The sequence below is a fragment of the Fundulus heteroclitus genome, unplaced genomic scaffold (assembly GCF_011125445.2).
Source record: "Fundulus heteroclitus isolate FHET01 unplaced genomic scaffold, MU-UCD_Fhet_4.1 scaffold_39, whole genome shotgun sequence".
Classification (NCBI taxonomy): Eukaryota; Metazoa; Chordata; class Actinopteri; order Cyprinodontiformes; family Fundulidae; genus Fundulus; species Fundulus heteroclitus.
This window is the reverse complement of record NW_023396803.1, coordinates 2,034,306-2,057,311: the sequence shown is the minus strand read 5'-3', so window position 1 is coordinate 2,057,311 and position 23,006 is coordinate 2,034,306. Positions and strand designations below refer to the sequence as shown.

The following is a 23,006-nucleotide window of genomic DNA, read 5'->3' as shown; positions in this document are numbered from 1 at the left end:
CAGTTGCTCTTCTCCTTCATTGGATAGGCACTCTGCCAGTGGGGGGAGGGGGGAAGGAGGGGGAGTAGGGACCTACCCAGCCTGGATGTCTACTGTCGAATGTATGGTGAGTTGTTTGAACGTTAGTGTTGGGGAGGGATTAAATCCACGGGTAGGGGGGGGGGGGGGTTGGGGGGAGTTGACGTTCTGGTGGGCTTGTGTCCGGCCCCCTGTCCCGGTCCTGGTCCGTGTCGTCTTCCGGTGGGGGCTTCACCTGGGGGGTGGGGTTTGGGATGGCTCGTGCGGGCCGGCCGGCCAGGGTCCCCCCTCTTATTATTATTATTATTATTATTATTTATTTTATTTATTTATTTATTTAGTTTAAGTAGGCTTGGTGGGTGGGCTGGGGGGGGTTGAGGTGTTGGTCCTGGTGGGTGGTTGGCTGGCGGGCCCTGCGGCCTCTCCCTGGCCCCCGGGCTACGGTGGTGCCGCTGGCGAGGCCCCCTTCTCTGGGTGGGGCTTTCGGGGAGCGGGGGTGCCTATTGGAGTCAGTAGGGGAGCTGGCTCCCTGGGTTGGCTTCCCAGTCATTTGCTCCCCATCCCCGGACTCCTCCCTCTGCCTGCTCCATCACGCCGCCACACATGTAGGTCCTGAGGGAGGGGGCGTTTACTGGAGGTTGCCACTTTCTGGTGACGCCCCTCTCCCCAATTTTATCATGCATCTTAGACACTTTCACTTCAAACATTTTTCACATCGCACACTCATATAGGCCATGGTAGGGGGGGGGGTGGGGGGAAGACGTCTGGGGGGGGCTTATGTTGTGTGGGCCTCACCTCGGACGGCTCCCTTCACCTCCTCTCCCACTTAGACATTGAGGGTTCTGGGCAGTCGCCCGGAGGGGGTGCGCTGGCAACAGCTACCTTCCGGAAGGGGGGTGGGCTGTGCCGTGCATCCCCTTCGGCGCTCCCAGTTTTTAAACGCACTTGAGAACAACATGCAACAACACAACATTTGAGCAGGCGTAGGGAGGATCGGGGTCTTCTGCACACCCCCGTTCTCCGATGGCGGCAAAGAGTCTGGGGCCTGGAGGAGGTGCGGGCCACTGTGTCCGGGGTCTTGGCGGGGGGCTGCAGTGGGTAGTCAGCGGCTTGCCAGGTCTGGGGCTGATGCCTCCGCTCCCCCCAGGAGGGACGGGGGGCAGGGATGGCAAGGGTAAGGTGGGGGGAGGGAGGGGGTTTATTAGGTATTTAGGGGGAGGGGGGGGCTCTGGCCGGGTGGCTCGTGCGGGTCGTGTTGGCCCGCCCTCTTGGGGGGGCCCGGTCCGGGGGGCGTCGGGTCTGGGGCCGGGGCCGGGGGTCGGACACAAGCAGTCGTATAGTCGATTTGGGGTGACCCCCCCCCTTTGGTCAGTGTTGGATGTGAGTGTTATGTAAGAATGTGTGTACAGCGTCTTTTTTTTTTTTTCCTCTGTGTGTGGTGAGTGGGGTACAAGGGAGGGATGGGGTGAATGAGTTTTCCCTTTTTTTTTTTCCCAGGTATGGGTGTGGTCCGCTCCCTCTCCCAAGAACATCTCAACTCTCCGCTAGGTGCGGAGCCCATCCCCCCACGTCCTTCCCTCCTCCACTTCGTTGGCGGGCGCCTTGGCCCTCCGGCGCATTGGTTGGCCTCGGGTTTGGGGCGGGTTCCCGGGCGTGCGCCGGCCCACTCCCGGCGGCCTCTTCGCGGGGCCTGGCCCCCCGGGGGGCGGCCGGGGCCCCCGTCGCGGGGGCGGGGCGCCCCTGGGGCCTCTGGCCCTCAGGGCCCATGGCCGGGACCACTTCAGCGGGGCTAGCTGCCGGCGGAGCCCACGGGCTCGTCTCCGCGGCTCTTGAGGGCGTCGGCATTGCGGTGGCTGGGGGATTTCCTCGGGGTCGTCTCTGCTCCTTCCTTGGGGGGGGGGTTGCAGATATCCTGTGTCGGCCCCTCCTGGGCGACCTGCTTTAGGGGCCCCTTTGGGAGTCCGGGGTTACGGGTCCTCTTACGCCTGCCTCTGTGCTCGGGGAAGGTGGGTCTTCGGTTCTCCACAATCACTATCAAGCTATTTCTGGATAATGTTCACCTAAACTAGTGCACTTTCACATCTCCCACAGGTGCTGGGTCCCAGGTATTAAGTGTTCACTTATATACAGTAATCTTATAATTTATTTATTTATTTATTTATGTTCTTTCACTTTCTTTTTTCAAATATCACATTACACATGTCAGCTTACATAATAATATATATGATTTAGCAATGGTTTATTGGTGTTATTGGAGTGTATCTGTTGCTTTATGTATGTTGGTTGTGCTGTTCTTTTTGTGTCTCTTTCCAGGTGATGGAGCGGACAAAGAAGGTTTTATCAATCTCTCCCTTTTATCTCCTCTTTCTTTCACCTCTACTCTTTTTTTTCTTTTCTTTCACTTTTTGTTCTTCCTTTACTCTCCCATTGTCATGTCCATATATTTTGAAATTCTCCTTGCAGGAATCATAATAAAGCTATTTACAAGCATAAATCAAGTGGAGCACTATGGCGAAAGCCGTTTGCTCCACTTGTAAAAGCAAAATCTGTCGAGCTCTATCTGGCATTGAGACATCAATTCCTATTGCCATATTGCTAGACAGGACACTGGGGGGAAAAAAAAAAAAAAAAAAAAAAAAAAAAAAAGAGATGATTACTGAAGAAACTTCTGCATCGTCTTTGTTCATAGTGGCTCAACAACCACCCAGTTGGTGTACAGATTGATAACAGTAAGGACATGTTCCTCAGAGAGGTCTCTGGTAATGGCCCAATCGGGGCCAATCCAAGAATCTCCCAAGGTTCCTTGACCTGGCTGCAACACAATAAAATAACAAATAATATAAAAATATCATGGAAATATTTACTTATGGGCTATTTTGCTTATACAAACGGTGTTTGTGTTTCAGTCTATTAATTAAAAATAACATTGATTGAATGTAGAACTGGTGACACAGTTTTCATAGGATAATTAGGTTTGCAGCGGTGACAATGCTTGACTTGAAAGGAAAATTTGTTGTTTGGTAATGCAGGTTGATGAACAATGAAATCAGAAAAATTCAACATATGTGTCTATGAAATTCTTTATGGTAAAAGTCTTGAAAGTTAAACGTGATGGTTAAGGAAGCCTTGAGCCATAATTCATTTGTTTAACATTACCCAGTCATTAACATCCTTTGTGATGGTGAGACATTATTATTATTATTATTATTATTATTATTATTATTATTATTATTATTATTAATAATAATACTTCTACTACTACTTCTACTACTACTACTACTACTACTACTAATAATAATAATAATAATAATAATAATAATAATAATAATAATAATAATAACAGAAATGCATATTTTATTTTAACATTTTAAATAATTATTTTTACTTTGACTGTAAGGTACCTGCCAGAATAAAAAAAATGAATAAAATAACAACATAATCATCTTAAATGTGTAATATATTCTAGATTTGACTTGGAATTGAAAACACTGCTTTCCAAGTGACAAAAAAATCATATTATTCTTATTTAAATATTACATTGAAAAATTGTTAAACTTATAGACTAAATATATAACAAATACATTATTATATATTATAATAAATACAATATTAATTTACGTTATAATTTTTTTTACCTCTGAATAAAAAAGGTGGACACATCCTTTTTATTATTTTATTATTTTTTCTGGAATAAAAATCCACATCTTTGGTAAATATCCCCTTTTCAATGAAGAACTGCAGGTCCCGAAAGATTACAAACGAATCCATTGCGTGATCAAAACTGTGGGTGTGCACAGTTAAGTACAGGGAAAATCAAATATTTAAACAAATTTAGATGTCTACACTGTATGATGGCAACATGGCAGTAGGCCGTATTTCCGGGTTGTACAGACTGACCGAGCAGGCAGTGCCCCCTGCTGTCTGATCAAGGGTACTACCCACAAGTCACAGATAATTTTTACCGTTGGGGCGTTTGTGTCAACACTCAAAATGAAGGCGTAACTTGAAAAGTTGAATTTGTGACTCACAGCAGCAGATTCATGCAGTTGTACTCGTTGATTTGTATTTGTGTTAAGGAAAAAAAATATAAAAAATGTTTTTTTGAAGATTTTAATACACGTGTTTGAATTTGTTTTGCACCATTTGTTTTAGATCAACTGTAGCAGAACTGAATGACAGACATTTATGATGTGCCACTCACAGAACACAATTTGTGTACATGTACTCCAGAATTTGAAGAGGTGTAACTTTATTTTGTACTTGTGACAGATTAAAAAAAAAACTACAATTACAACACACCAAAGTTACAATGCACAAATAGTTTTGCAACAATAGTTCTGGACCATTTGGAGCAAAACTGAGAATGTAAGAGGCTTTTGATGTGCAACTCACAGAACACAATTTGTGTACATGTTCGTAAAATTTGAACAGGTGTAAAAAAAATTGTACTTGTAATTTTTTTTTTAATTCTACAAATACAAAATTTAGAATTTAACTCCCTCTACAACTTCAAATTCACACTTACAATGCACAAATCGTATTGGAACAAGAATACCTTCATACAGAACAGGCTTCACGATGGTCAGCCAAAGAGGTCTAGAGCATGTGGTCAGCATCATGTCCAGAGGTAGTCATTTTAAAATAGAGTTATGAGTCCTGCTAGAATTGCTGCAGTTGGAGGGGGTCTGCAAGGGCAAAAATTTCCCTTTTATTTTTGGGGGGACAATAGCGACTTCTCAAAATAAATTTTTGGGTGGTCATCACTTTTAGATATTGTAAAATGTGGAGATGACTTCTTTAAACACTATACTGAATAACTGATAAACTCATCAAAATTGCAGGAGAAAATGTAATTTAGTTCCAAGCTCCACTTACCTGGAACAAACTACCAGAAGACTACAAGTGCTGAAAGCCTGAGTTCTTTTAAATCAAGATTAAAAATCTCATTTGTTTAGGACTGCCTTAGACTATTCTAGTTAAACCGTTTTACTGAAACACAATTAGTTTATGTTTGTATGTCAACTGTTTTTAAAAATTATTATTTGCCTTTAGTTTCCATTTTCCTATGTTTTGTTTTGTTAAAATTTTCCTACATTTTTTTCCAACTGTTTTCTACTTGCTTTCAGTTTTTATTTTCCAATGTTTTAATCGTGTGAAGCACTTTGCATTGTCCTTGAATTGAAATGTGCTCTACAAATAAACTTGCCTTGCCTTATATGTGGTTAGCTTAATACACGCAGGTTTGTCTCCCCCCCCCCCCCAGTGGCACTGCGTGCCTCTATCTGTTGCCAGATCGTGTGAGAGACACAAGCGACCAGCTCTATCAAAAGAAGCCCAACACGCAACCCATCACACTGCAGTACAGCATCTGGTTCTACTCTGTATGTATTCATCCACCTTGAGTATACGTGTTCAGAAAACAAGAGGGAGGGGGGTTGTTTTTACCCGGCTCAAGCTGTAAGTAACACAGCGTCGTGCCGCAGGTCTCTTATTTTACTCTTACTGAGGCCAAAAAAACCTCAACCCACAGCTCATGAAACTAACTAGGAACTTTGTTGCCAAGTCCACTTAAAATAAGCAGATTTGGCAACACTGCTGTTTTCTTGCCATCTGTCCACCCTCTACAAGTCTATAAATCCCTGAATGGCGTGGCACCTAAGTACATCACAGACTTGTTATCAGGGCATTAACCCTCCAGACCACTAAGGTCTTCTGGCTCCAGCCTGCTCTGCTGAAACTGAACCAGACATGAAGAAGCAGCATTTGGTTCCTATGCTCCACCTATCTGGAACAAACTTCCAGAAAACTGTAAAAGTGCTGAAAGCCTGAGTTCCTTTAAATCAAGATTAAAAACACATTTGTTTAAAATTGCCTTTGACTGTTCTAGTTAAACTGTTCTACTGAAACATCATTAGTTCAACTTTGTAGTCCAACTGTTTTTAATATTTGCTTTTAATTTGTATTTTCACAGGGTTTATTTTGTTTCTACATTTTATTCCAACTGCTTTTATTCTGTTTTTTTCCCCTATATTTTAATCATGTAAAGCACTTTGCATTGTGTTTGTACTGAAAAGTGCTATACAAATGAATTTGCCTTTGCCTTTACAATGGACTGAACTATTATAAGAAAAATGGCAGGGGAGCAAAAAATGCATCGTTATTGTTTTCTAAGATGAATGGTGATTTATTTTAAAATAAAGCGGTCTGCATAGTTGGCTGTGAAGGAAGCCACTTCTCAGGATAATGCACAACTCACTTTTGTGGCATTACTAAACCTTTCACTATGCATTTGGATACTTTGTATATTACAGCCTTTACAAATGTCTTACATTCCTCAAAATGAATGTTACCAGCAGGTGCAACTGAATTAATGTTATTTGTGTGATACATGAGGTTTACACACAAAACTCTTTAATATCAGATTACAGTGCCAGAAGAAGCATAGTAAAACAGTTAAAGCAGTTCTATATAATTAATCCAGCAGTAGTAGGTAAGCATTGCGTATATCACTGAGTGCTTTACTTTTCCATTTGAAAGAGTCAGTGCAGAAGCTTTAAATAATGTGAATGAAAAAATGCACATATGCTGAGCCAGCAGAATTTACCAGTAAAATTCCCAAAATGATACTTGTTGGGGCATTTAGTGGTCACGCTGTTTCTGATCGACCAGACAACATAGCATCTTTATAGTATTCTGCGGATTACTGCTTTTCTGCTCCAGTTTGGTCCTGCTACGTCTGGAACAGGTCCGTCTCGCACTTGTCCGTTAAACACGTCTCTAGGTTGTTCAGAGGGATGCCGGTCTGTGTGTCGTCCGGCTCCTCTCTCCTGGTGAACGGTCGCAGATGGCAAGTGTTCCTCCCGGAGGGAGAAGAAATCCTCCAGAACAGATCCTTTATCTTCTTTCTGAATTCCCTGCGCATGAGACAGTACAGAACCGGGTTCAGGCAGCTGTTGGTGTGTGCCAAGCACACCGTGACAGGATGAAGGTACGTGTGCGCCGTGTAATAGGCTATATCCCAGTTGACCACATTCAGTTTTACCAGAACGCCCCAGAATGTAATTGCGTGGTTCGGCATCCAGCATATGAAGAAGGAAAGGACCACGATGGTGACCGATCGGGTCACCCTAGAGCTCCGTTTCACATGATTATTGTTCATGCTGCGCAAACGGAGGAAGCGCAGCAGCATCAGGTAGCACACCGTCACTATCAGCATGGGGAACACGAAACCGACCAAAACCTTCTGAAGGTGGTGAAACAAAAGCCAAGGCTTACCATCCGGGAAGCCCATAAGACAGAGTCTGTCCCCTGCAACCCTCCTGACCGTGGAAAACACTGCCGTTGGCAGAGAGGCCGTCACGGCGCAGAGCCACAGGGCAGTAATCACCCAGCGCACCGGCCACACTCTCTGTCGGGTGCTGTCCTTCAGAGCCGAAGCCACGGACCAGTACCGAGTTACGCTCATGGCTGTGAGGAAAAAAACACTGGCATACATGTTCATGACTGTCACTGTAAGGATAATTTTGCACATGGTGTTTCCGAACGGCCAACTGAAGTCCAAAGCCATGTCTACTGCCCAGAACGGCAAAGTGAGCACAAACTGGAAGTCCGTCACTGCCAGGTTGAGGATGAACAGGTTGATACTGGAGCACTCTCTCCTGCCCCGGTTGGCTTTCATCAGGAAGAACACCAGCAGGTTTCCCAGCAGCCCTGCAGCGCACACTGCCGAGTACACGGTGGAGATGAGGATGCGCAAAGTCGGAGATCCGTCTGATGGCACGTCGACGTTATTATGGCCGCGGAACCGGTTAAGGTCCACTGTTGACCGGTTCCACAAAGACGTAGTGTTGTGGCTTTCCAGGATTCCCGGCTTCCCTGCCATTCTGTCTGGTAACAGCTGTGAGCATCACCTTCTACGCTCCCACAGAACACATTACTCTTGCGTGAACAGGTGAGATGAGACCTCGATGCCCATCCTCCGCGGTGCGTGGGGGTTTTCACTTAGGAGGAGGTTCGCAGAGCAACTCTTTTTGCATCCAGTTTGTACCTGACCGATAAGTCTGGACGCACGCCTGGATTCAGGAGCTGCGCGTTCCCGAGGAGGCTGGTGCCCGATTTGGGACTGACGTGTCATTTGAGCTATACTCAGCAGCCAGGACCAAGCTTGCACTGCTCTGAGAAAATCTTTATGCGTACACTCTGTCTACTCTGTGTTGTGCTAGGCAGTGATAGATTAAATACATTAAAATTTACACCTTCCAGCATTTTACTGAAAGAAATCTACAGAATAATAAAAAAAAGGTGAACATTGCTATTTATACAAATATTAAAACTTCAGTGGCACATCTGGCAAGTTTATTAGACACTACGACACTATGAATCAGTTACATTTCCATAAACACATTTTATTGAAACATGGCTTTGACAGTTATAGTAAACTTTCCTAATGTCCTTTTACCTGAAAGACCTGCAGGTGTTTACCTTAAAGGTGCATAGCCACATTATTTTACTTTAAAAAAATACTTCAGTAGCTCAGTCTGGTTGCATACATAGTTTGTATGAAAGATTATCACAACCTGCTGGCGTATTAGTGGGTATTAGTGCAGTGCCGGCCCGAGCCTCTTAGGGGCCCTAAGCAGAATTTGATTTGGGGGCCCCCCTCCCACCCACTGAGCTATATTATACAGTGGAGTGCTAATAGCCCGCTGTTAGAACCATAGACATAATATAAGAGTAGACCCCGCATTGACTGTCGCGGCGCAGGAATTACGGCCGCCATATTGGGGCGGTCGACCTGCTACCCTAACCTGCTGATTCAAGCTGAACACACTAATGATACCTCAACACTGTGCGGCTTATTTTTGTTTAAATCGACGGACTATTGACGTCTGGGCTCGAGAGATAACTTTTCACAAGTAAGATTAAAAGACATTGTTTATATTATAATGTGATTTTTATAATATTAGGTAGAGAGATACAGGTCTACACGTCCAAGTTTTTGTGACTTAGTCTCTCCAAAATTGCATCTACTCCGTGAAGGCATCAGAGCTTTAGACATTGGTGAATTATATATATATATATATATATATATATATATATGATTCGCTAATGTCAACGTTCTGACGCCTTCACAGAGCAGCTACAATACAGATAGATAGATAGATAGATAGATAGATAGATAGATAGATAGATAGATAGATAGATAGATAGATAGATAGATAGATAGATAGATAGATAGATAGATAGATAGATAGATAGATAGATAGATAGATAGATAGATAGATAGATAGATAGATAGATAGATAGATAGATAGATAGATAGATAGAAGCCCCGCATGGGATAACTTAAAATGGGATTTATTTAACAAAAATCATAACTGGTTGGAGAGGAGAGGGAAAGAGAGAAATAGGTGGCAGAGAGAAAGAATGAGCTGAGCTGCTCCCACCTGGGTTTGATCATCTGGTGCTTGCGCTGTCAGGTGAAAAATAAATAAATAAATAAATAAAATAATATATATATATATATATATATATATATATATATATATATATATATATATATATATATAGTGAGCTCTCGCTATATCGCGGTTCACCTTTCACGGTCTCGCTGCTTCACAGACTTGCATTGATGAGCCGCTGCCGTTTGTACAGTTCTCAAAAATAATCGGTGTTGGCATGTCGGTTTATAAGAATCCTTTTGCCCAGAAGTAAGAAGAGCAACAACTACCGATAACTATGTTCTTCTGCCGAAAAAAACACACCTGTACGGAAGCGTATTGCTACGAAAGCGTATTGCTGCCACTGGAGAAAATATTTTTTTTGTTGCTTATCTTGTATAAACATGATAATTATCTTGTATAAACGTGATAATTATCTTGTATAAACATGATAATTATCTTGTATAAACGTGATAATTATCTTGTATAAACGTGGTAATTATCTTGTATAAACGTGATAATTATCTTGTATAAACATGATAATTATCTTGTATAAATGTGAAAATTATCTTGTAAAAACATGATAACTTATCCAGATGGTGGCGCTAGTATGCTTTTAGTCTGACTCATTTAAGACGAAGAAGAAGCATGTCCGTCATCTACTCGGGAACTAAAATGGCAAATTTATTGAAATGGATCAAGTTTTACTTTATGCTCGCTAGTATCACCTTATTTTCAACGGAAATACGGAGACAGTGAATGAGATATCCCTCCGCCTGTGGCTAAAAGTTGTAACTTTGAAGAAACCACCGAAACAATGCTATGTTTGTTCTTTTAATTTTGTGGACAAAAGGACCGATAGGAGACCACACGATGCCAGAAAACTGGTCTGGCTACGAAGTTCCATTAAAATCTCCGTGGAGACGTCAAGAGGACAGCAAACACAGGTGAGCTAAGAGATGTTTACAGTGTTTACGTTTGTGTCACTCTTTATAAAACATATGCTTTCACATTAAGACAGCCATCTTTTAGCTTTGTTCTGTCTGTTAATTATTATCTGAATATTTTTCATCTCTGCTGGTAGGTTTTTGGGGTTCCGTTTGTAAAGTTATACAATGAGAGATTTACAGCAAAATGTTTAGCCTGTCATATGACATGAAAGGCAGGTTTCATTATTCATATTTTTGTTATTCATAAATCTATAAATAAGTCACAGTTCCCAGTTTAATATTTAAATAAGCTTAATATTTAGCTCCAAAATAAACGTCTAGTTTGTAAGCTAAACATTTAATTTGGAGTTCAATATTTCATTTGAAAACTAAATGCTTGGTTTGCATCTTAATATATAGTTTACAATCTAAACATTTAGCTGTGTAATTAAATATTTAGTTTGGAACGGTGACATTTATAAAATGTATAAAACCCATTTTTTCCTCTTATAGAATCCAAACTATTGCTGTTATATCTTGACTGTGTAACCTTACCAATGGTATCCCAGGTACTAGCATAGGCTGTTTGTAAAAACTAGAAGGAATGTGTGAAATGAATATTTGAATGAGTATGAGTAATGATGCAGGTGTTGCTCTATTAGCTTGGTGTTAACATAGTTTTAAGTAGTCTTGATATGTTTTATGCTGTTTGCTAAACTGATTGTGGGCTTGTTTTTGACAGATGATTGCCGCTGTGATGCAGAGGCTGACTGGACCGCTCCGTAATCAGTCACCTATGCAGAAAGATGCTGATACTACAGGCACCGAAGGATCACACCTAGGAGAAGAGAAGAACAGTGCATGTGTACTCCTCTGGCATACCAGAGTGTCTCTGACACATGGAAGAACACATAATGTATTTGCCGGCCACTCATATTTCACATATATTACCTGTCCAGGTGTACCCTGCCTCTCGCCATTGAATGCTGGAGATAGGCACCAGCACCCCTCGCTATCCCAACAAGGATAAGGGTGTAGGAAAATGGATGGTAATAAATTAGTACAAAAAGTATGAATGATGTTTTTATTTTTCTAATCAACAGATTGTGCAGCTTTTTAAGATAAAAGTCTGATCTTTTGTTCATTGATGCTGTTTAAGGTCATTCAAGTTTGGGTAATGTTCTGTCAAAACACCACCTCTTCCTGTCTGTGGATGTGAGCACACCATTCTATAACAGTCTAATCTTGAATGGCAAGTTGGATAAGTACATCAGGAAGATAAGTAGAAAAATATGGACGGTTTATAGTTGTCACTACAAACTATCCATATTTTATATAAATATGATGACACCAAGTACTGTAATATAAATAAAAAATAACTGTTCCTTTAACTTTGTTAAAAGGTGCAGTTTGCCGTGGCCAAAGGTCTGACTGGATTGTCCTGAACAGATGAGCTGTGCCGTCCCCAAAAGGCTGAATGATGGATGTTTCCTGCACCACAAGAATTAAACGGCCTACAAATATGCCATAAGTGAAATGTACTACATTTAATGTAAACAAATTGCATTAATTCAATAAATGAAATACTCTTATCTTTTTGTTAGTTTATGTACATAAGATACACTTTAGTTCTTTACATATGCTTAGGACAACATCCACTTGATCTAAATATGAATGAATGCAAATTACATTAGCAAGTGAAATAGATTGGAAACTTTAATAATACACATTTAGTTGGACACAATTTATGTATATGTAAACATTTAAATGGTCTAAAACTAAGGATATACAATACTTGAAAAGTTTAAAAAAAATTAAAAGTAATTCCAAACGTAAAACCTCAAGGTGCTACACAAAGAAATATTTAAAAGCATAAATCCAAAACACATTCTAGTGTATTATAATTGCACTGATTTACAGTAGAATATAACTAATCAGGATCTTTTTGACATGTAAACTTCTCCGCTCAATCAGCATCCTCGTGGATGATCTCCTGCATGTTCTAAGGGGCTGCACGGACAAAAGATTTTGTCCATTTTATTTACCAAGTTGAGAGTTACAGTCTGGGGGATTATTGTCAAAACTCTGAGCCTCCTGATAACTCTTTCCACATGTATGTGGACATTTGCAATCTTCCTTGCTGCGGTTACATCCTCATCAGACAACTGCCCTCCTTTTATGGGTGAATGCTGGTAGAACAAGGTTAAATCTCCTCTCAAACAGCAGATCTCAGATGGTAAAGCCTCTGTCTGCCGTCACTTCATCCCCAGGACAAAGGCACTCGAGAAGTCAGTGTTTTCCCTGCCACATACACTGTTCTTCTCTTCTCCTAGGTGTGATCCTTCGGTGCCTGTAGTATCAGCATCTTTCTTCATAGGTGACTGATTACGGAGCGGTCCGGTCAGCCTCTGCATCACAGTGGCTGTCATCTGTCAAACACAAGACCACAATCAGTTTAGCAAACAGCATAAAACATATCAAGACTACTTAAAACTATGTTAACACCAAGCTAATAGAGCAACACCTGCATCATTACTCATACTCATTCAAATATTCATTTCACACATTCCTTCTAGTTTTTACAAACAGCCTATGCTAGTACCTGGGATACCATTGGTAAGGTTACACAGTCAAGATATAACAGCAATAGTTTGGATTCTATAAGAGGAAAAAATGGGTTTTATACATTTTATAAATGTCACCGTTCCAAACTAAATATTTAATTACACAGCTAAATGTTTAGATTGTAAACTATATATTAAGATGCAAACCAAGCATTTAGTTTTCAAATGAAATATTGAACTCCAAATTAAATGTTTAGCTTACAAACTAGACGTTTATTTTGGAGCTAAATATTAAGCTTGTTATTTAAATATTAAACTGGGAACTGTGACTTATTTATAGATTTATGAATAACAAAAATATGAATAATGAAACCTGCCTTTTATGTCATATGACAGGCTAAACATTTTGCTGTAAATCTCTCATTGTATAACTTTACAAACGGAACCCCAAAAACCTACCAGCAGAGATGAAAAATATTCAGATAATAATTAACAGACAGAACAAAGCTAAAAGATGGCTGTCTTAATGTGAAAGCATATGTTTTATCAAGAGTGACACAAACGTAAACACTGTAAACATCTCTTAGCTCACCTGTGTTTGCTGTCCTCTTGACGTCTCCACGGAGATTTTAATGGAACTTCGTAGCCCGACCAGTTTTCTGGCATCGTGTGGTCTCCTATCGGTCTTTTGTCCACAAAATTAAAAGAACAAACATAGCATTGTTTCGGTGGTTTCTTCAAAGTTACAACTTTTAGCCACAGGCGGAGGGATATCTCATTCTTCGGCTGGGGGTGAAGAAAGTAGGGCACCTGGTATCCACAGCGCTTGTACGCGGTCGATGATTAAAACACTCTTGCTCCACGTAAACCTTTCTTTTACACCCGTTATCATGACAGCCTCTAACCGGACAAACGATCCCGGCCTTCCATGAAATCATAACGAGTAATTTCGTAGTTGCACGAGTCGTTGTCCAGCTGACTCGCCAGTAACAGGAAGTGACGTATCGGACGTCTCGCGCGGAAAACCGCCACTCACTGTCTCCATATTTCCGTTGAAAATAAGGTGATACCAGCGAGCATAAAGTAAAACTGTATCCATTCCCGTAAATTTGCCATTTTAGTTCACGAGTAGATGACGGACATGCTTCTTCTTCGTCTTAAATGAGTCAGACTAAAAGCATACTAGCGCCACCATCTGGATAAGTTATCATGTTTTTACAAGATAATTTTCACGTTTATACAAGATAATTATCATGTTTATACAAGATAATTATCACGTTTATACAAGATAATTTTCACGTTTATACAAGATAATTATCACGTTTATACAAGATAATTATCATGTTTATACAAGATAATTATCACGTTTTTACAAGATAATTATCATGTTTATACAAGATAATTATCATGTTTTTACAAGATAATTATCATGTTTATACAAGATAAGCAACAAAAAAAATATTTTGTCCAGTGGCAGCAATACGCTTCCGTACACCTGCACCGCTGGCTTTAGAAAAAATAAACGCTACAGAGCGGAGTCAGGATGCAGTGGCTCAGTCAGAAGAGCAGTGAGTCACTATTTGTCCTACTGTACTTCGTATTTTTTTTTTCATAATCATTTCTCATTTTGTCCCGTTCTAATCCAATGACTTGGGTCGCGGTGGGGCGGTACTGATCTCCGCAATTGGAAGCCTTCAGTTCGTATTGATGATTAAAATTATTATTTTACAGCACAGTAGTTATTTGTCAATAATAATTAAAAAAGTTCATACAGTACTTTTATTTGTTAAACAAATGCTTGGGCCTGTAAAAAGATTTAGTTCTTTGGTTTCAATGTACTACATTTCATTGTATAATAATTGTAAAAAAAAAAGAAAAAAAAAAAAGGTTACTACGTCACGGATTTCGCCTATCACGGGTTTTTTTTTGGAACGTATATATATATATGTACATATATGTGTGTACATGTACAAATGTGTTTGTTTATATAGTAATAAAAAACTTATAAAAATGTGTGAGTGACTGTGTTTTGAAACATACATACATCATGTCAGAACAGGGCCGGTTCTAGCCCTTTGGTTGCCCTAGGCGAGATTGAGTTTTGCGCCCCCCCCCCCCCCCCCCTCACTTTTGCCGTGCGAAATACCAGTACTGTTTTCAGCATCTGTTTAGTGCTTCATTGAGTTGTGTTTACAGTTCCACAAAGAGTGCTGTGCGGTGAATTGTGCCTACAGTTGTGCAAAGTGTGTTACAAAATTGCAAATTGAGTGCAAAGCAGTGTTTGTTCTTTTAGTTTTGTGAACTCAGTGAGTGGATTTGCTATAAGTATTAATAGTTTTAGAAATTGTGCTATAAGAATCAAGGGTTGTGTTTAAGCATTCAGAAAAAAACTGTAACTTAGCATGGAGTGATGCATAGACAACAAATACCAGAATAGGTTTCAGAACCTTTTCTTTTTTATTATTTTAAATAATTTATTACACACTCAAAGTTAGGACTGTGCAAAAACACTCTTAACCATCTGTAAGGACACTTAAGTAAAGTATAACTAATAAACTGGATTTTGATGATTATTTGTACATCAATTTTGAATACTCAATGCAGATAATCACTACAAAATATTTTATTTATATTAGTATCCTCCACCCATTCTCAAGCTAATAATATAGCAGATAATTCTGCTGCATATATATACTGAGATAATTAGATGTTCTTTTGGAAATAATCTTTGTCAGGAATCACCACTACTATACTAGTTGTTTCACTCTTTGTCTTTTTATTTTCATGTATCTATGTCTACACGTGTTGTCTTTTACTTTTCTGTATCTGTTTATTCACTTGTGTGTAAATGCACCCCAGCAATCAAAAAAAAATTGTTATGAGAAATTTTACCCACTGCTGCTTTTTTTTTTTAGATGCTGCTAGCAGAGCTGGAGAAAATAAAAACTAAGCAGGTTGATGCAGCATCAGAGCCCCCATCACTGACAAGTTCATTTGTGAAACCAACAAAAGATGATGCCATCAATCTCTCATTCAGTCGATTTTCAAAAAGACCATGAAATAATTTTATTAGTAATTGCTTACATTACATAATAACCACAACAATTTTGTTTACACGCATGTTTTAGATTTTATTCTTTCAGCTTGGGTATTTTTTTTAACTGCCAACAGGTGAGCTCTAAAGGTAAAGTCATCTTCATGTCCTGGGGGTGGGAAGTGGGCCCTTATACAGCTGACTGCACACGAGGGTATCACAGCCCTGGTATCTTTGCCTAAATAGTCCCAACACTATCTCACAAATTGTCTATAGGCTATATGCCTATACTGTTGCTTGTATTGGGACCAAGCAACCTGCAATGTCCAAACATTTAGACACACCGCTTCCATGCCAGGATGGTCTGTGTCAGGGATTTCTCCATCCATCTCCTCTCTGGCTTCTTCCATCTTAGCAACAACCAAGCTGATTTCCTGGCAACAGATGCACTCTCTCACAGAATCCATTATTGGCAGTGAGAACAGGAACACCTAAAAAATAAGATTGATTAATTGTATATTTGTATATGAATTACACACCATAACTGATTTGCTAAATTCACTATTAATGCATTTATGGTAAGTGGGAATTGATTTACATTTCAGGAAATATTTAGGCCTCAATATTACTCAGTGTATATTTTTGATATATTATTTTTGACTTTTGTTATGCCATTATGTAGGTAGGCTAAATATTAATGTAGAGATACTGTTTTTAAAATGTTGTCAAGTGATTCTTTATGATAAATAACACCTCATCATTGGGCCTAACTAGGCCATGGTATAAATTAATTTTTAGTTGTGAATAAATGCTCATTCATTTTAGTGATACATTTTGTCCTCATCTCTTTAAGATAAGATAAGATAGACTTTATTGGTCTCACAGTGGAGAAATTCACGTGTCACTTCGGCTCAATAAAAGTGACAAAAGACCGATTATCTTGGCGTTTAAAATAACACAAAACAGTGCAAGAAGACCTCGTTTATTTATTTTTATTTTATAATTTTGTAGACAGCTGCCGATTAAACTAATGTTACAACCTTGATATGATTATATGCGTTGTTTCACCGAAAAATCAATTATAAGCGCCGTGAAAACGGCTGCAATGCGCGCTCCCGACAAAGGGGGTTGGGGGTAGATTTTCACAGGGGAACTGAATTTCGCACAACACCGGCATTTTAGTCATTAAATATCTATGTTGCATAAAAGAAAATGATGTCAACATACGAAAAAATATTTGAACTGCGTAGTTAAAAGAAAAAACTTGTCCTACCATTCATCTAATCTCCCGACGTCCAATCTCCACTCCTTGTCCGACTCGCTGTTGTTCGTCCGCAGCCTTCTCTTCCTCTGAAATGTCTGGGTTGAACATGTGAGGCTCCAGACACAAATATTCTTCCTCCGATACATCAGAATGGTCACCTGGTAGGAATCACTCGGTTGAAGTCGAAAATTTCGCTTTCAGATTTCTCGTTTTGGCTATCGCATGTAGGACAGTAATCCGCCATGTTGAGATGAACGCTCACGTACTGACGTCACGACTTCCGGGTTGGAGGGCGCTTGAAAAGTGATCAGAATCTTTTCCGATTTTCTCTTAAATGTGAAAAAGAAAATAAAAAAATTTGGTGGTATATTTATTTGTTCATATTTTGCTATATATATATACACGTAAGGTTAAGTCAAACTGATGTACGCTTCATAACCGGTTTAATTCGCTTTTTTTCTAATTCTATGTTTAATGGGAAGTAAGCCTAAGGGCGACGCTAGAGGGCGCCCCCAACACATTTGTCGCCCTAGGCAATTGCCTAGCTCGCCTATAGCAATCGCCGGCCCTGTGTCAGAATATTCTATTACTTTTAACCCTACTAAGATTATTTAAACGCACTGGACCATTTGTTATAATAGCTATAGTTTTAACGTTTTAAGCAAAACAAATGTGAAAATTAGTTCAACATTAAACGAGTTATAGTTGATTAAAATTGATTCTGCACCTGGTTAACACATTAGACTGAGCGGAGTTGTCGACCGCCCCAAGATGGCACCGCTAAATCTCGTCAGCGCCTATAGGCGAGAGCGGTCGATGCGGGGTCTACTCTTTATATATGTCTATGGTTAGAACGAGTCGCTTTGAAGCCACCAGCCGCCATATTGGTACTCCCTATTTCAGAATCCAGAATTCAGCCAAAACAATGTTTCCTTTTGCTGGATTTATTGAAGGGCAAAATTAACAAAAACCAGATCCAAAAAAGGGGGTAAGGCAGACATCCAATACACTTGACAGGAACAGAACTGGGCAGAATAAACAGAAGCAGGTTAACCAAAACAGGATCAAGGTGCTGTGGCTCTTACCAAAACAAACGAGGAGGCACAAACGCGTGGGCATGAAGTGTGATGAACCGACGGGGAGCAGAGAACTAAGGCAGGTTTAAATAGGTGTATAGAACAGGTGAGCGGAGGGAAACTAATCAAGGACAGGTGGGAGTGATTAAGGGAGCAGACAGGACACTAGAAATTAACCCAAAGACAAAACCAAACAAACCAAGCACAGAACTAAAAGCAGAGCTAAAACAGGGACCAGATAACTAACACAATAAAGGGGCTAAACTAGAATCCAAAAACGGAAATAAATCCAAGGGCGAAATGAGCTACTTTAACCAAATAATAAACATAAACCAGAACAGAACGTGACAGAGCCCCTCCCTCAAGGACGGATTCCAGACGTCCTTTGAACCGAAAATAAAACAGATTAGACCAGGTGGGTGGAGGGGGTTACAGGACGGAGGGACACAGTCCATACAAAACAACCCGACACGGCGAACAGATGAAACAAAATCCAAAAATGACCAATCAAAACCTGAACCAAAAACAACCCAGACAGGGTGAACTAACAACTAACAGAAAAGTCTCAAAAAACAGAGTTTTAGAACAAAAAGTCTGGCGGACATCCCGGAGCACGGCCCCGGCGTGTCAGGTTCTCCGGCGGACGTCCCGGAGCACGGCCCCGGCGTGTCAGGACCTCAGGAGGCCGTCGGCGGACCAGCGCCCTCGGAGACCGTCGGCGGACCAGCGCCCTCGGTGCTTGACGCCTGGAGAGGGAGAGAGCAGAACCTGGCGCCTGACTAAAGGCTGAAGACGGAGCCTGGCTACAGGCTGCTACAGGCGGAGCCTGGCTACAGGCTGCTACAGAGGGAGCCTGGCTACAGGCTGCTACAGGGGGAGCCTGACTACAGGCTGCTACAGGGGGAGCCTGACTACAGGCTGCTACAGGGGGAGCCTGACTACAGGCTGCTACAGGGGGAGCCTGACTACAGGCCGCTACAGGGGACCTTGGGCTACAGGTAACTAAAGAGGACCCTGGGCTACGGGCTTCAGGAGGCCCCGGGCTACAGGCTGTAGATGACGGTGCTTTAAAGCTGCGGGAAGCCGGCACTGGAGGCTGGGTCTTTGAGCTTGAGGGCGGGCCCTCCAGGACCCCCTCTGGAGACTTGGGCAGAGGTGGACCCACCAGGGCCCCCTCTGGAGACCTGGGCAGAGGCGGACCCTCCAGGGCCCCCTCTGGAGACCTGGGCAGAGGCGGACCCTCCTGGGTCTCCTCGTCGCCCGCTGGTGGCGGACCGTCTTCGATGGATGCAGGTGCCAAGGTGTCAGCCGGACCCTCGGGGACAGGTTCTGGGCTCGAGGTGTCAGCCGGACCCTCGGGGTCAGGTTCTGGGTTCGAGGCGTCAGCCAGACCCTCGGGGACAGACTTCAAGTCCGAGGCGTCGGTCAGACCCCTGGGAGCAGGTGTGGGTCGGCTGTAGAATGTCCTGAGAGCCGTTCTGTAATGCCCCTCCAACTCCTTTAATTTTTCCTTCAAACCAGCCGAATAACAAGAAGCTAGAGCCTCCCTCAACCGTTTTATCATAAGAGGGAAAGCCCTTAACCTCTCCAGATTTCTGCAGGTGAAGTTCGTGAGTGACTCCGTGGGCGGAGCCTCCGAGATCCCACCGTGGGCTGGGCCAGTGATTGGTTCCGCCGCACTGGAAGGCGGACACGCGATCATGGATGAAGCGGGGGATCCCTCAGTTAGCAGGACGTCGGAAGCGGGTGGCGGTGAGGGAACAGTAGTTTGGATTACCGGGTCAGGTACGTGTCGGCGCCTACGGTGTCGTCCTGCGCGGGCACGCTGCGGACCTGCATCTGCCGGAGGGACAGGAAGAGCGCGGGCTCGCGCTGGCGGGCACGCCTCCTCCACACAATCAGGAAAAAGACCTGGGTTGAGGAAAAGATCCGGACGGAGGTCAGCAATTACGTCTGCCTCAACCTCCTCAAACAAATCCGGATCAGGGAAAAACCTCCGAGTGGACTCATCACCGGAGGACTCTGGTGAGTTCTCCCCCTTGTTCTGAGCGGACACCATATCACCCAATATGAGCCCTCCTGAGCATAAGCTCCGAGCAGGAAGCTGGTTAACGTTGCTGCTGCTGCGGGGGAGACGTCTGGGACCGACACCGGGAGGACAGAACGCTAATCTGGTTCCCTTGAAAGAAGATCCCATTGTCGATCCTTCATCCGCCCCCAGGAAGAGATCCGGTGAGCGAATAATGCGAGCCGGCGAGCTGGGCAAAGTGCCGGCTTCGCAGAGCGCTGCTCTTCCAGCGAAAGAAAAATGAATTGGCGATGGGTTCTTATTTCTTGGTCGGTTCATCTGTCATGAATGGTATGGAGCAGAACCCAGAATTCAGCCAAAACAATGTTTCCTTTTGCTGGATTTATTGAAGGGCAAAATTAACAAAAACCAGATCCAAAAAAGGGGGTAAGGCAGACATCCAATACACTTGACAGGAACAGAACTGGGCAGAATAAACAGAAGCAGGTTAACCAAAACAGGATCAAGGTGCTGTGGCTCTTACCAAAACAAACGAGGAGGCACAAACGCGTGGGCATGAAGTGTGATGAACCGACGGGGAGCAGAGAACTAAGGCAGGTTTAAATAGGCAGATAGAACAGGTGAGCGGAGGGAAACTAATCAAGGACAGGTGGGAGTGATTAAGGGAGCAGACAGGACACTAGAAAATAACCCAAAGAGAAAACTAAACAAACAAAGCACAGAACTAAAAGCAGAGCTAAAACAGGGACCAGATAACTAACACAATAAAGGGGCTAAACTAGAATCCAAAAACGGAAATAAATCCAAGGGCGAAAAGAGCTACTTTAACCAAATAATAAACATAAACCAGAACAGAACGTGACAATGGGATTCTGTGAGAGTAGGGAGTAGCAAGATGGCGGCCAGTGACTTCAGTTTTTCGGGCAAATCAGCCCTCCAGTGTATATTATAGCTCAGTGCTCACTCCACGCAGAATCACCTATGCTAGAAGATGATTGATACAAATGTCACACTATAATGTTATAGCAAATATTATAATAATAAAATTGTTTTTATTGATTTTTCATATTGAAACAAAAGACATCCCATTCAAAACATACAGAACAAAAGAGTAGGACTCAAAATTTACATCACAAAAACAACTCAAAAAACACAGACAAACTAACGACAAGACAGATCCTACTACTACCATACACACCACCTGTGTTCCAGACACTCTTGGGTTAAAACTAGATACATATAAATAATATCATTGTGGTTGTTATAACCATTCATACCTGAGGGGAAAAAAAGGGGGGGGGGGCACAAATCTGCTAGTTGTGCTGAAGCAGATGAAAATTCAGATTCTAAATAGGAAATAAAATGTTACCAGACCTTGAAACATCACTTAGTGTTGCCCTGTAAAGTAATTCTAAGATGTTCCAACTTTCGGTGTGCCATCACCTCCTCTACCATCTTTTGTGAGTTGGCGGTGCTGTCTTTAACCGATTAAATAAAATCATTTTCCTGGCCAGCAGTAAAGAAAATGTCATTGCTTTCCTTTGGACAGTTGTTAATTCTGTTTCCCTTGGTGCCACACCAAAAATGGCTACCAGAGGAACAGGTTCAATAATTTTCTTGTAAATGGATGAAAAGGTTTTGAAGATTTTGATCCAGAATTCTTTGAGCCTAGGGAGAGACCAGAACATTTGAGATGTGTTGGAACCTGTTTACATCTAGGACAAGTCGGATCAGCTCCCTGGTAAATGTTTGCCAATTTGACCCTCGTGAAATGAAGTCTATGTACCATCTTAATCCATGTTAGTCCATGTCTAACACATACAGACGAAAAATCTATGTGTTCTACTGCCCACCTCCATTCATTTTTTGATATGTCCAGCTCTAATTCTTCCTCCTGTTTCCTTTTTATGTGGTTAAGGGCAGTGTTGTATAGTAACGAAGTAAAAATACTTCACTACTGTACTTAAGTATATTTTGGAGTACTTTATACTTTTCTCGTGTATAAATTTTTTTGATAACTTTTACTTTTACTTCACTATATTTCTGAACTTAATTGCATACTTTTACTTCAATACATTTTCAATGTTTGCTTTAGTTACTTGTTACAAAAAGAGTAACTAAACCATGTTCTTAGTATACACCCCCTGGTCTAAATTTTGCCTGCACTTGGTTGTGTACAATTTTAAAGTGCATAGCACTGACCTTACTTGAAGAAGGAAAACTGAAAGCTTACAAAAAGGTTGTATTTTCTATTTAAACTTGGTCTAAATTTCTCCTGTACCCGGTTGTTTATGTTATTTTAAGTGAATTTGACTTTCTAAGTTTACCAAAATCTAAAAAATGTCATTCAAACTGCATTTGCTTTGTTTTACTTTTTACTTATACTTTTTATTATATTACTTGAGTACATCTATTTTTACAGTAATTGTAATACTTAAGTACAAGACATTTCAGATACTTTAAGACTTTTACTCAAGTAACATTTCAGTCAGTGACTTGGACTTTTACCAAAGTCATACTTTAGAGAGGTACTTATACTTTTACTTGACTCTGAGATTTCAGTACTATATACAACACTGGTTAAGGGATGGGGAAGCCACCCTCTGGATATTTACATAGAGCATATATACCGACCCCTTAGTAGTCAGATTC

General features: G+C 41.6%; 1 protein-coding gene, 1 long non-coding RNA gene and 1 other non-coding gene across 4 annotated transcripts; 1 reads left to right on the top strand and 2 right to left on the bottom strand.

Moving 5' to 3' along the window:
* Window positions 1-6,038: 6,038 nt before the first annotated feature.
* On the bottom strand, window positions 6,039-8,697 carry LOC105923980 (relaxin-3 receptor 1). Its single transcript, XM_012859892.3, has one exon. It carries the CDS (start codon window positions 7,898-7,900, stop codon window positions 6,749-6,751), a length of 1,152 nt encoding a protein of 383 aa, XP_012715346.1. The 5' UTR covers window positions 7,901-8,697; the 3' UTR covers window positions 6,039-6,748.
* Window positions 8,698-10,030: 1,333 nt separating this feature from the next.
* Window positions 10,031-11,979, top strand: LOC105920969. 2 transcript variants are annotated; one of them, XR_004929117.1, is made up of 3 exons: window positions 10,031-10,405; window positions 11,130-11,436; window positions 11,547-11,979. It is a non-coding gene; the product is annotated as a TSC22 domain-containing protein (transcript). The 2 variants fall into 2 exon arrangements; XR_004929116.1 differs by having other exon boundaries at window positions 10,034-10,405; window positions 11,130-11,456.
* A 106-nt stretch (window positions 11,980-12,085) lies between these two features.
* LOC118560142 lies at window positions 12,086-14,234 on the bottom strand. Its single transcript, XR_004929118.1, has 2 exons — window positions 13,544-14,234; window positions 12,086-12,816 (listed from the first exon to the last, which is right to left on the bottom strand). It is a non-coding gene; the product is annotated as an uncharacterized LOC118560142 (long non-coding RNA).
* Window positions 14,235-23,006: the final 8,772 nt, after the last annotated feature.